General features: G+C 44.0%; 1 protein-coding gene across 1 annotated transcript in view; it reads right to left on the bottom strand.

Annotated features, from left to right (window-relative positions):
• The window catches only part of acss3 (acyl-CoA synthetase short chain family member 3), a 41109-nt gene that overhangs the window by 16365 nt on the left and 9910 nt on the right, over positions 1-14834 (bottom strand). The window contains exons 8-9 of the mRNA XM_030045738.1: positions 14222-14373; positions 5371-5474 (exon numbers count right to left, since the gene is read on the bottom strand). Coding sequence (XP_029901598.1) covers positions 5371-5474; positions 14222-14373 — 256 coding nt within the window. The remainder of the gene's footprint in view (positions 1-5370; positions 5475-14221; positions 14374-14834) is intronic.

Below are 14834 nucleotides of genomic sequence, written 5' to 3'. Positions count from 1 at the left end.
TATGTGTACATTTGGAATTGTGTGTAATCAGTAACATAAAATCTGAAGGTACACAAATCTAGTAGCAACAGCTGAGATCATTTAAAACTATTTGTCCCTGCATATGTATTCTAAAGCCCACTGGTGATGCCATGTGCCACTGAAGGACAAGAGGCATATTTCGACCCATGACCCGCTCTCTGCTGTTCGTCTCACGCCGCCTCTCTCCGTGGCAGCATCACAGTTTTGCACCGGTTGACTTCCTCCCGTTTCCAGCCGGGGCCTTGCGCAGATCTGAGGAGAGCTCTGGTAGGCAGGAGCGAGCGCCGCCAGCCTGTTGTGTGAGGCGGCTGTTTACCAATCAGCAGCGCTACACAGTTGGCTGCGGGGTGGGGGGATGCCTCCGGGGGATGGATAGGAAACCGACGCGTACCAAAACCCTGAGCCACTTTCATCTTTTCAGCGGAGGAGGGGGGGTGTGCGGCGTGCATGTTGGATGAGGGGTTTGAAATGCGGGGGTAAACGCCGGCGTGATGTCACAGATGCTGATGAACATGATGCATCTTTTCACGGGAACCGGGAAAAATGCACGCTGTGTTTGATAAATAACTAATTCCTCAGTGGGGATACAGCATCCTTCAGGAAAGCGATAGATGCCCATTTTATTCTACTTAAAAACGGCTTAAAATGGACAGGAGATTTTTGTCTGACAGCCACTCAGTTCACAATGCTGTCCGTTTGTTTTGCCTCTCATTGCCTCAGGTCATTCACCAGCCTCCTGGCCTTTACTGCTCATGGCACCTGATTGGCTGCCATCGGTTCCAGCTTTCCTTTGCTATTACATTCCAGAGGAGAAAGACTACAGGCATGCAGCTGGAGAGATTTATGAGCAACTGCATCGGTAATTGATTTTGTGCAATTTGTATCGATTTCGCAGGTGACCACCAGTGGCAAAAATGCCTCAGATGGATACGGGTAGAAGGACAGAGCATTCATTATTTATACATGCAGAAAAGGAAGTGAAGTGAGAGAGGGAGACTTTAAAGGACTGTCAGGAATTTGAAAAATGACTTGATTGTGACTTGAAAGAGCCAAAAGATGCAAACAAACTCTGCATTTCAGGTGTTCTAATGAACACGGCTCTAATGAGGCTCTCAAGGAAGAAATCTGCCTCTCCTCTCTGCGATGCCCGTTTCTGTGCCGACGAGCCTCGAATGCTAAACTCCTCTCCATTAACCAAGTCGCTCTCTTCTCGCTGGAAGGGGAGATGGAGGAGAGTTGTCAAGGCACTGATGCCACTAAAAGTTGCCTGATCGATGTCCTGTCTCCAGAGAGAAAACACTGGAGTGTGACACTAACAGCGAGGTGACTCATGAACTCAGTGTAGGCGGGAGGAAATCATACACACACTGATTTGTCGTGACAAGTCTGCATGATTTTAACCCCTTACTGGTATATCACATGTGGGACTGAATATAAAAACGTGAATACTGACAATATGTTGGTAGTGGTTAAAACATAATGCATAGAGCTCATTTAAAAAAACATTGCTTATATATTCAACTAAGATTATTCAAATAATGAAGTCAAAATGTATCAGCTAATGGTTTAAAAAAAAAAAAAAAAAAAAAATTCAGTTCACTCAGCACTAATGGCCAACCTGCTGACTTTTTCAGACAGTTTGTCCTGGGGGAAAAAAAAAATCAGCCAAAAAATGTCCTCATTCGTCCAATAACACTAAGGGTCAAAAAATCTAAAATGAATAACAATTTAATGAATTGCTCAACCCGGACAAATAGATTTATTCTGTCTCTTTAATTTGCACATTTATAATCAAAGTGACACAGGCGCACGTGCGTCGGCACACTCGGAACAGAAAAAGAAGGTGAGACGAGGAGCAATCCAACCTCCACATTTGGATCTCAGCGCTGCCCGCCAGCTGCCAGTTATTGAGTTTAGCAGGGGGTGAAGAATCCAATGGGATTTACACATCTAGACAGAAATCAAGAGGGTGCCAGAGGTTTTTTCTCCAAACTCAATAATTCACCTGGCTGTGATAGATTCATAGTGTGACAGCAGGGTGTGTGTGTGTGTGAGAGAGAGAGAGAGAGAGTGAGAAAGAGAGAGAGAGAGAGAGGGAGAGAGAGAGAGAGAGATAGAAGTGATTCAGACTCCACCATGATGCAAACATCTCCATGTTCAAGCAGACAAAGCTGTTCCTTGAGAAATGAAGCAGCTGAAAGAGGCAGCAAACTGGCAGCCCTGCTCAGCTCATTCTGTGTGCTTAAACTGCGATACGGTCCTATTTTCTCCATTGCAAGTCAGACAGGCTCCACGACGGATGCAGCGTCAGAGAAGAGAGCGAGCCTTTTTTTTCGTACCTTTATTGTCTGCTATGGGACGTATTAGCCCTCTCAGAGCAAACAACAACTTAGTCGTTAAATCACACAGCACCGAGCCGTAATCCCGTGTTTGCATGTGTGCCTAGCTGCTTATTGCTAACCCCTTAAAACTCCCACACCACTCACATTTACACTAAGTGCTTTAACAAAAAGCCTTATGTAACAATGGCTTAGTGTGTGTGTGTGTGTGCGTGCTAGTGCTGAGCCCAGAGAGGGAATTCAATTCTGTTGCAGCCAGTCGGTTCTGAGAATTGATTGATATTCAGTTTCGACGTGGCCGCTACTTACTGCGGCTCAATATGTATCTGGCCAGCGTTCCGTTTCATATCCTTTTCTGACTGAAGCTGAAATGGGCTTGCAACAAACACATCGCGTCTTTGGTCCAAGTCACAAAAGCTGCAGTAGATGCTAGGTTATAAGGTCATAAGAAAACTTTCATTCTGAGTTGAGTTGAGGCATGAAACACGCGGCGCACCTCTGGGGTCGGCAGATTAAACTCAACAGCCAAAGTGATGGATCACATATGTACAATGCTGCAAAAAACTGAGGGCCAATTAGAGCACGGGATAATCTGAACGCAGATCAGACGGCAAGTTCCCCGGATCGCCTATCGCCTTTACGCGCTCAAGGTCGATGCCTTTTCAGCGCAATATTGATTCCATATTTAACACAGAGATGTCTGCTTGTCCTGCATCGATCCTCCATTGGCACTGGCAGGATATTACAAAACGACGAGACATCCACTCGCACTCTTGTGCTGTCGCTGGCACATTTATCATGGTTTGCCAGCGCTCGGGGGAGGACGGGAATCGAGCTGCGACGGAGAGAGAGAGAGAGAGCGGCATTAGCATGATGGCTCACTGCCTGCACACAAGCCTCCCATCCGAAAAGGTTAAAAAGGGTCTTACCTATTCAAGAATCATTAGAAACTAAGGCCGGGGAATGGACAATGGGTTTTCGCCGGACAATGCAGCGAAAGCCGCGAAGCCAAGACTCCAATTATATATCTTATCATCCAAGACCACAACAGCCCAAGTAGATAATGGGTCAATTGTGAGGTGAAGAAAGAGATATCAGACACGTTCTAGCAAACAAAAAAACCCCTCTCACTTCTCTAATGTAGAATCACTGTACTGTGCGCTAGGGGACATGAACTAACAAGCTTTTATTGTAAATGATCATGGCTCAGTCACCCCGAGCACAACATTAATCCAAAGTGCAATAGTGCAACAGAGAGATTGATTGTCTTAATAGGGTTTTTAAGAGTCGACAGATCATAATAAAAGCCATTCTGGACATGGGCCCATTAGCCACAAATGATTGTGGGCTGACTTTGTTTTAATGAAAACTGACAAAAATTCACATATAATCCCTTGAGGGTTCGGTCTAGATGTGTGCACTTAAACAAGACGTTCCCAAAGTTAGCAACAAGGTCCTAATCTGTCTCACCATCAAGTGGTCTGACTCAAAGAACGTAGAGAATAACCACTTCCGTTTCCAATCTGGAGCTGGCGGACGATTTAATCTTAATTGTTTTTTGCTCCAATCTCTCCGCTAAATGCACAGTTTAAACCTCACAGCTCACCTCAGCGAGTCGCTCTGTGTCCCACATGGGTGTAAAGCCAATTAAACATCAGCGAACATAATGAAAAGCAATGGCAATCAAACCCTCTATTTAAATGCTGGCCTGGAACATGGGATGTGATTGGCTGAAGGAATAGAAAGGTTCTCGGGATATCTTCCCACGTTCATTCCCATCTGACCGTGGCCTCAACCAGATTTTTTCTTTCCTGCGGTGGCGCAGAGCCAGAGGCAGGAGCTCTGAGGATTTCTGGCTACAAAGACTAATTACTAAGAGACACTTTCCAGATCCAATTCACTGACAAGAACTTGGAGCAGCACACAAAAGAAAAGTATTTTATTGTTTGGTTTTTTGCATACAGCGGTACTACTTAAGGTATGCCTGTGGTTGTTCAGTGTATATTTAGCACCACTAGGAATTAAATCGCCTCTGCACATGAATGCTCAAACAAACATTCAAGTCGATGGAGCAATTCCAGTTTACTCTTCAGTCTTAATTCTCATTTTACATTAAGGTACACAAATATTGATTTAAGTGTTGTAGTAAACCCGGCTTAAAAAAGTATTTCCCCTTTACGGCGCCCCTCGTGTTTCTGTGCCCCGTCTGCACAGGCCAATCTAACTTTGATTGGGCCTCAAATGAGTGTCGGGCCTGATGACGCACCACTTTGTGTGATGATCAGCCCTCAGAGGAGCTTAGCAATTCAAACGAGGGGGGAAGTCTTTAACGTAATAAGTACTCCACTAGAGGGGGTCCAATCCCCCGGCCTACAATACAAAATATGCGTCAAAGATTAATCAGAGGAGGGAAGTGCGATAAAGTGTTCTTCACAGTGGCAGCGGGGCTTTCAGGGAGTAACGATTTTGTGGAGTTATGCCTTCTCTCAAGGCCAAGTTAATGTCAATGGGCTAATAAAATACAGCACAGACCCCATTTATAGTCTTCTCACACTGATACACTTATGCGAGACTGAGGCTTAAAGATCAAGTTGAATTAAACATTATATACTGCCTTTGCTAATAAAGAACTTGGGGTTTTTGCATGACTATCTCACTGTGAATGAGATGGCAGTTAAACCCTGGAGCTTTTATTTTAAAGGATGTGCCGCAAGCTACATAATAGCAGCCATTTCTAAAACTAATGCACACAAGGCAACTTCATGTGCTGGTCTTTACGTCTTTATGTTGTTACTTCCTGTGCTTGGAAGTCAAGTGCTGGGTATGGTCACCTTTCTAATCAGAGTAAATGTCAGGGTAGATCTGAGAAGATGCCTGCATTTTTACCCATCAATCTCACCACCAGCCGCTTTAAATACATCAAACCGCTCTCATATTTTGACCACGAATAAGAACTCCAAGATTTCTGGGCTCTCTTGTTGATGTCCGTAAACAGGGGAAGCTTTCTTACCGGTCTGCCACCAGTGGTCCAGGACGGGAACCCCGAAGCTCCTCTTGGCCCATTCCAGTGTCTCCACATCGCAGCGCTCTCCTGCCAAGAACAAACTCCGCAACCTGGAGGGAGAAAGAGCGACACGTGCACTCGATCACAGGAACAAGGGCTCAAGATAACTAGATGCAACGGCAAAATATACTTTTTCACGGAATGAAAAAACAGGGCATGAAAACCAGATGGAGTGATGCATCAAGAGTGGGCACGCTCTGTTACGCTGCTGGGAACCAAACTTTCAAAATGCCTTGCAAAAAAAGGTTGAAAAGCTCATTCAAGAGTCTCAATGTTCAAAAACACTGAGCCTCTTGGTAGCCTGAACTTATTGAAGCAGCTATTGTAATTCATTAGCTTACTCTAAAGAGGATCAAGGCTACAATCCCACATCTTGCTTTCCATTTCATCTCCCTCATTGTACGCTTCATGTACAAATTTGAGGACTGTGTTCAAACAGTTTGTGCAGACTTCGCCTGTCATAATCTTCTCCCTACTGGTAATTATTTCCCAAATCATCAAGCCAGGGCACAGTTTAAAACACCAGCATCTTTTCACAGATGATGAAAGATGTGTTGCTTCAACAGTATGCTTTAGATTAGGTTTTTTTTTTTTTCCTATATAAAAGAGACATCACAGTCTCCTTCCAGTTCAAGGGCAGTGCCACAGAGTTTGGGGTTTGAGACACAAAGCCAGCTTCATCTGCATTCGTGCACAGTCATCGCTGCCTCCACCAGCCAGAAGCAGAGTGAGAAGAATGACACACACACATGTGCAACTGGACAAGAGGGAAAGGTGATTTTAACATTAACCTGAGTGATTTCCTAACAACCACATCATATTCCCTGGTTTGAACTGTAGGATCAATATTACATAGATCCAACTGCTATAAAAGCACAGAAACACAGGAAACTGTAATATTACATGGTTTGGGTCTGACCCACTTAACAAATAAAAGCAACAGCTTGAATTGTTCGTGTATTCGAGCTCGGCTGAAGCCCTTAAAAAGGCCAGGATTGTGGTTTTCTGTTTGTTCCTGATGACGTTTTTCATGATAAATACGCATACCCATACACGAGTTAATGTTTTACAGCAAAACAAATATTGCAAAATCAGCCACAAGCAAGACATCGAGCAAGGAGCTGTCCCCTGCCTTGGCATTTTAAGAGATGTGAGAAAAAGTCTTTCAAAATACGTAGAGCCCAACCAATATATCAGCCGGCGGATATTCCAGGGCTCAGTTTAATTGGTGCGTTTTGGCATCTTGTGAACTGAGATGACTGAAGAAATCCATTGGTATGAAGGTCATGCTGGGAGGTTAGTAAGAAGGCTAAACATCGCTCCAGGTTGAGCTAAATTTTGGCGAGGGGAAAACAGCATAAGACAATCTCAAAGGGGTCAACTTGCCTTCTCACCTCCAGATCTCTGAATGAAAATTGGTTTTATGGGCACCCACAGGCCTCCCCTTTGCAGACGTGCCCACCTTATGCTAATCCCACACAGTCTGGGGCACAAACATGCAGGTTTTTGCATGCAGTAAAAATGTGTCACTTATTTTTTTCACCTATTCAAAACCAGAATCAGAATCAGAAAACGGGGGAAACTGGGTACTTGGCTATTTGCCTAGTCATATCAGTGTAAAAATCAGTGCACAATCCATATAGAAAAAGTCTTTTTGTCATTCCAGCTCAAAAATTCACTTCATTTTATTCTGTTTGTTTTATCTGAAATGACTATATCATGCCTAACACCTGACTACAGGTATTTTCCTGTATCAGTACTGAGGAAGCCACAGAAGTCAGGGTACATCGCCAAACCCCAAGTTCTTTCTTTATGTAAGGTGAACAGTATTTTCATGTAGGCGGCTTTTATTTACCGCCTTTCCCCTGTCATACGAATACAGCATTACTGTCAGCAGCTCCAGGCTATAGCAGCAGTGTGACACTGTAGACTGCAATCTTGGATGTAGTCTTTTGGCTTCCCGACTTTATGCCTTTGCTTGAAAGACGCTCCTGTCCAAATGTTGACTTGCCTGCCTGAGGCTAATAACCTGTGGTTTCTGACTGAAGTGTTTTCCTCTTCTCGTACCATTACCAACTAACCTGAAGAGGTAATTATCACCAGCAGACAGCGTGCCACTATGTTTGCGTATGTGTACTTGCCTGTTTACCAACCAGAACCCGTGGTTATAGCGGAGAGAGCTACATCTCCGTCCAAATCAAAATCAACACCTCCTTCTCAGTCTTCCTTGGCTCCTGTCTAGATCCTCATGCCTCAAAGCATAATGATCTCTGCTCTGTAATATTAGAATATACCATTTTTCTTCATGTGTTTAACTTAACTACATTTTAATAGAATGCAAATGTGATTAAATTGAGGTCAGTTCACCTATTGGCTCAACTTGCCTCAAAGCTAGTGGCTCATTGTTCCCCACAGTGCACCTTTATAAAGCCATGAACTAAAATATCATCTGTCTACTGCAATTTAGATACTCCATTCATGATATCTGTATCATGATTAAATCAGCTAACATAGCCATGACCTGGCTCTCTCAAGCTTTAGTCTGTGCTCTTCTCCATCACAGTCTCAGGCAAATTAAATACTTTTTCTAAATCTGTGATAACATGATTCATTTTGTGTGTGCTTACTGAGAAACAGCTTAGCCACAGGCTGAACTTCGCTTGTCCTCCCCTACTGCAAAAGCTTGTTTTCACAAAAGACCAAAACCAAAAGACAACCATTTAGATACTGTATTTTCTGATATTAACTATAATGAGTGAAAATACAAATACTCTAATACTGTGACACACACGATTAATTCAAAATTTGTACATCCAAATAAAATAAATGGTATGGTAACTATTTGCTGTTGAATATATGTTGACTTGATTTAGTGATCTGCAAATCCTGAGCATGCATAGTAGCTGTCCTCTTAAATAAACGGAGCATATTCTGAGAAGTGAGCTTGTGAATCAGAGCTGCACACTCGGTATCTTACCACAGCATTTTGTGCCTCAAGGTAAGATTTTGGAAACAGTTTGGCTCTTTGCATGAGGAGATTTGCACATTGAAAACTCTGCTATGTAAATGTGGCCACAGCATTTATCCAAAAGAGATCCAAAAGAGAAAAAAAACTGTAACACACAGCAGGGGCTGTAGTTGGCACTTTCCCTTGAGACTCTTGTGTCTCTAAGCTCATTCACTGTTTTCCACAGAAAAAAACTCTTCTGGACTGCAACCAGGTTTTCTTCAAGACAGCCCACTCTGCTGACACTGCACTCCTGGCAGTCGCTGAGGCACCGCACTCCAACAGAGCTGTTTCTCTCTCTCCAGTCTTCATCTTCCCAGATCTGTCCGCTGCCTATGACAGCGTCAACCAGATGCTTGTCGCCACCTCTGCTGACCGGTCTACACTGTCATGGTGTTGCCTCCTACCCGTCGCTCTGATCGAGTGTTGTTTTGAGGGGAGCCCTAGCTTTCGTTAAGCATATTCTCACCGGATGCTGCTGTCGACACAGTGCATCAGATGCCTTGTCATGACAAACAGACAAACTCCAATCCACTTCTCTTTCCCATCCTCTGATACTTGCACGCATCTGCACCTGCCTCGCAGACATTTCGAGTTGGACATCTACCCTCCACCTAGAACTTAATCTCGACAAGAATGAACTGCTCTTTTTCCTCTGCCCTCTTCACGACCTCTCTGCCACCGCTGACAGGACCTGGGTGACTCGGGCCATGTCTGCCAAGAGTCCCGGTGCACCTCTGGACAGCAGCCTGATGGGAGGCCCGCATGGCAGCCGGTGACCCAAGCCTGCAGCTTTGCACTCGACATCATCTATCAAATCAGTCCCATTCTCACCACACTCTTCTTCACTCCGCCCAGCTCCTTGCTCAAGCTTTAGGGATTACCCATTTGGACAGCTGCTACTCCCTCCAAGCCGGAACCACAAAACACCCTCCAGGTCCTGCAACTCATCCAAAACACTGCATCCCTTTTTATCTTCAACCTCCACGAGTTCTCCCTCATTGTTTCCCTCCCACGTTCCCTCCGCGGACTGCCTTTGGCTTGTTCATACCAAATTGAAAACACTGCTGCTTTCTTGTTACAAAGCGGCGAAGGGGTGCGCGCTCCCATCGCTCCGGGCCATGGTGCGGCTCTACATGGCGGCCTGTGCTCTACGCTTTGCCACAAATGGCCACTGGTCATCGCTCTACCCTGTCTCAACTATTCTCCCCCGAATTGTGGAAATGACCAGCAGAAACCCTGTCGCAGGATGAAAAACTACCTTGTGCTGTGCTCTCTCCCCGCTGAATCACGGCCTTTTCTTCTCTCCACACTCCACATGCTATCAAAAATTCTTTCTATTGTTTCTCTCCTGAGCTCTTAGCACGACTCTCTTACGTGATTGTTGTAAGGACACAGGAATATTATATAGTCCATGATACCAGAAAGAATCCACAATTTCCATTTTGTCACAGAAAACAGACAGATGGGCTGCATCAGAGAAAAAAGTATGGAGGAATTCATCTGCAGCCACGCCATCCCCATGGCCAGTCTGTCACTAAGGAAATTTCTGCAACATGGAATGAACAGTTATTAAGCTGGCCTAAATTTTATTTCAGTGGTTTTGTCAAATTTTCCTATTTGTTAATGAATCCTTAGTGCATATATTTCTTTCGTAAGTTGTTTCAAAACACATTTGATTAAAAGGTTAATTGGGGTATGATGTAATTTCTCATAATTAATGACAAATGCTCTGACTGGTTAACATTATCTTTTGATTAATAAGCAGGCACCGCAGTATAAACTTTAACATATGGGTCAAAACTGTCTTACCAGCAACACTAATGGGATTATGGAGTTTGTTTTTCATCTTTTCATCAAATGTGATTGATTTGTAAACACAAATTACACTTTCATGACAGCTTGTGCACTTGTTCTCTTTCTATTTAAAAGCTACATTCATGTGGTGGTTTAGTATTATTATCATTATTACAATTATTCTTATTCTTATTAACTGACAAAAAAGTCATAGTCATGCTGTATGTCAAGAAATGTTCCTGAGGGATTTATTTATCCATCAAAAGAAATATATAATCTAAGAGAACAGCTGAAAATGGTTTATGTGCATTTCATGAATATCTGTATTCAGTAAATTTCTAAAGGCTGCAAAATACTGCAGAAACCCTCTTTCTTTCCTGCCTGCAGATGTTTAACAGGTGACCTGTGAAGTATGATTTTTTTGCCTCATGGACGGCTGGGTGGACTAATTATCTGGCCAGTATAGCTCTGACCAAGGTTGCTTGTAATTTCCTCCGGATAAAGTGTCTTTAAGTAATTGCCTAAAATGTAAAATGTGAACTTAGCTCTGCCAAGACTAAAACCCAGACTCTGGATTAAGAATGCATCTATTCAAGCTGTCAGATGGATTGTGCCCTGTGGGAATTGAGTGGAGTTACATGTGGAATAAATGGATGACTCTATGATTGACTCAATGGCCTGGCAATGACCTACTGTGCTTGCAAAAAAAAAAAAAAAAAAAAAAACATTACATCCCCTCTCCCACACCTCAAGTGATTCAGGGGCAATTCACATCCTCTGTGTTTTTAAAGGAGTCCAACTGGAACACAAGTTTGGAAGATTCACGGTGACAAAGTGACCTTGGGCAGCCGGAGAAACAGTAGTGGGAGGATAATGATTTGGCTGTGGTCCAAGCGATGTGTCTGGGCACTGAGTCAGTCACACAGACATCTACATTACACACTGAAATGAAGAATCTTTAGGGAGAGTTCATCCTTCCCGTCACATTGGAAAGTGCATGACGCAACAACACGGCCATTACTTCCACATATTTCAACACACACACACACACACACACACACACACACACACACTCCCTGACGATCTAATTGTCCTTATCACATGTCAGGATTTATTCAGTGATAACTGTCAGCCACAGAAAGTAAAAAATGGACTCTTTTACTCAGGTTTATGAAGATAAGCCACACCAGTTTCTACAGTATGACCTTGAAGTAGTAAAAAACAACATAATCCTAAGGGCTATTCACTTCATGGCCTTGTGTCACGTGTCATGAGTCCAGAAATTGCTAATACCCTCCAGACTAATGCTGCAGGATCAACGTGAGGGCCCTTCTGTGAGAGGAGACAAGAGATGTTAATTTGAGCCAAAGCAGAAAAGAATTTAATTAGAGTTGGCAAGAGATATTTCTCCTTTTGTTTCTTGGCTCCTATTGTCACACGCTGTGCAGGAACTTTTGAGCGGGGCAGCCTTGGTTCACCATTTAAAATCCATGCGCAGGGGTTTGTCTATTTCATCGTATCTACAAAACCGGCCCACACACATGGATACATAATCTCCAAAACTAGTGCATGATCAGAGAGAGAGTCTGCATCAGGCTTATGTGTACACCCTGTCGTGTGAGTGTGTGTGCGTGACTGCAATTGTGAACATATGGAAATGCATTTGCAAAGTGTGAGCAGCAGACTGGAGAATACCCCAAGACTACTTCTCGAGTTGCGAGGTTAACTCATTTTATTCTAAGGCAAACCAAGCAGAAACAAGACCGGCCCGAGCGCCGCCAATCAAACTCGCCTCCACTCTGAGCCAAAACGCACTATCGACTGGAGTCACGCACTTTGTCACTTGTTTAAGTGCGAGCTTTGAGTTAGCTCTCCCCGTTATAAAAGACTGCCGACAGTGTGTCTGCCCCTTTGTCGGGGTGTGTTTTGCAGAGCCTCGCTGCTGTGTCTGCAGCAGACACCCCTGCAGCCTATTTCTCAGTGCAGTTTTCACATCCGCGGTGACAAGTATCGCTCAAGCGCATTGATAATGGTACAGGCCTATTACAGACCGAGGCAGCTGCATGGAAAGCAAATGTCTCACAATGTCAATATACCCTGGATAGGATGGCTGAGTTGTCTGAAACTATTGTTTGAAGCCTCTCTGGCATGAAATTATGTTTTTGATAATAAAGCTAACCGAGTTGGCACTTCCCTCCACACACTTTCAATTAAATCAAGCAGGACGAGTATCAGTATTGACATATCCTTCCTTCCTTATGTTGAAGGAGGTGACAAATTATACTGACTACATTCAGATGCAGCCTACATGGCCACTGTGCTAGAACTGTTTGTGTGTGTCTATACCACACAGCCTCCTCCATATGAGCGGCCTACTGAATTGAGTGAAATAAATAGAGTTCACAGGACCAAGGACACACAGGAGCTCTCTAAAGAATGGCATGGCATTCAACTTGATACTTTTCAGGATTTTTTCAAAGGCTTTAATCCGTCGATGCTTGCAGAGATTTAAACATTCAACAGAGTGACAAGAATTGAGACGCAAACTGTCATTAATTGCTGCTCTGCACTCGATGACTGACAGCCCGTCCGTTTCTTTAAGAATACTATATTCTTGAGTTGCGACATGGCACACACGTTTTATTGACATAAAAACTCTTTAAAAAATTCTACGAGTGAACGGGAGAGCACATCTGACAGCTGTCTTTGCAGCGCTGATCAGAAGTGAGCGACTGAAAGGGTCGACCAGATATTCAACTGTCCTGCGCTGAAATGAAACCATTTTTCATCGCTGCCATTGCGCCTCTGTGGCACGGTGACATGTTTGCCTCAGCACTACGGGGAATTGCAGTAATCTTTCACCCAACCCGCCTTTTCCAAGGGGAAAAGACACATTAAGAACAAGGAAGTGTACACAGCTGTAGCATATGACTGAATTGATGGATTGTGGTTGGGTGGAAACTAAGAGGATAAAGGCCACTGATATTTGCAGGGTAACATCAGGGAGAAAATATAATCTCCCCTTCCAGGAGCAGCATTTAAAGATGTTATGGATTCACCACTATAGGAAAGCAACCAAAACACCATCACATTCAGCACACAATACCAGAGTTACTGAATGATTCACCAGGGCCATAGGTCATCCACACTCAGAATTGCTTTATGATTGTGTGCTTAGGGGCGTTTTCAGACTACTGAACAGAATAAGAGCTCAAAACTGACACCACAACACCTTCAGGCTATGTTTTATAGAGGCAAAATCAAACAATTAACAACTGTGAACAATCTCACCAAGCATTTGACTCCCTGGGCCAGAATATTGCAGAGAGAAATGCTTTTCATTTTTTTTTTTCTCTGCGGCACACGCAGCCTTTACTTGAACAGCAGGATCATGCAGTATGATTTAATACAGGAGGGCTGCAGTGACCTGCCATTGTTTGTTATCCATCCTGATTAAAGCCCAAACGGGCTGGGCTGAGGGTGCAGACTGTGAGTGATGAGGCTGGGAGAGGGCTGTGCATCAACAGATGGCCAGCGACTAACAAGAGGCTGGACAGGCTGTGCAAAACATCCTCGGCCACATGGGACACTTCAACACATCACTCCTGGAGTCTCGGGGCTACGTTCACAACCTACACTTATGCTGCTGCAAGTTAAGCCTTACAGGAATTACAGGAACAGCAAATTCCTCAGAACCTTTTATGTTTACTATCTCAACTTTGGTCTGGTGTGTGGGCTCCTTTTCCCTTTTTGTTCATGCATTTATTCTCCATGGCATAACATCAAGAGCATATCATCACTACTGGGAGAAAACATGTCAACATTTCAGGGAAAATGAAAAACAGCCAGATGACAAATGCATTTGTGATTATATCTAGCAGGGTTTGAGAGGTTTTCATAAGCCCAGGAGTTGAGAGTTTCTGAAAAGTTACTACAAAGCATGTCATTGAGGCTCGTCAGGCTCTGTCTGGTTTGTGTTGTGTTAATGTCTACCTAGTCAGGGGGTATTTTCCCCCCACCACAGCATTGGGATCCTGCTGGCGAATGGCTCGGATGGCGGTGGGCGCCGTGAACATGGAGGAGGCTCCATGCTCAGACAGGACACGGAAAAACGCCCCGGGGTCTGGAGTCCCCACAGGCTTCCCCTGTAAACAGACAGCACAGCGACACCTGGGTAGCTCACAGACTGGAACAGAGATGCAGACTGCAAACAGAGCACACAGCAATTGTGATTGTCTATGATGAGCAGAGTTTTACCATTAACTATACTTACACAGGCTCGAAAATAGATGGGCAGTCTTTTTATGATGTTCAGCTGTATGAACTCACTTCAACTATGAACTAGAAACTATGAATATTCATACAGCAGCTGTTTGAAATGAAGTGCCAAACTGGAAGGCTGCCTTCCAGACAGATGGGCCCAAAAATCCATGGATTAGAAAACAGGATTGCGCTATCGAAGATGCATTGTGTGTCTAAAAATGAAAGAGACAAAAGTAGCCTGCAGGCTAGAATCTCCAATACCCACTTCCAGGCTGTTTCTACCGTGAGAGGACAATTGCAGATGAAATGCGAATGGTAAACAAATGCAGTGAGCCCTGGCTGT

This window comes from Myripristis murdjan, chromosome 23 (genome assembly GCF_902150065.1).
Source record: "Myripristis murdjan chromosome 23, fMyrMur1.1, whole genome shotgun sequence".
NCBI classification, from domain to species: Eukaryota; Metazoa; Chordata; class Actinopteri; order Holocentriformes; family Holocentridae; genus Myripristis; species Myripristis murdjan.
This window is presented reverse-complemented; position numbering and strand designations above follow the sequence as displayed.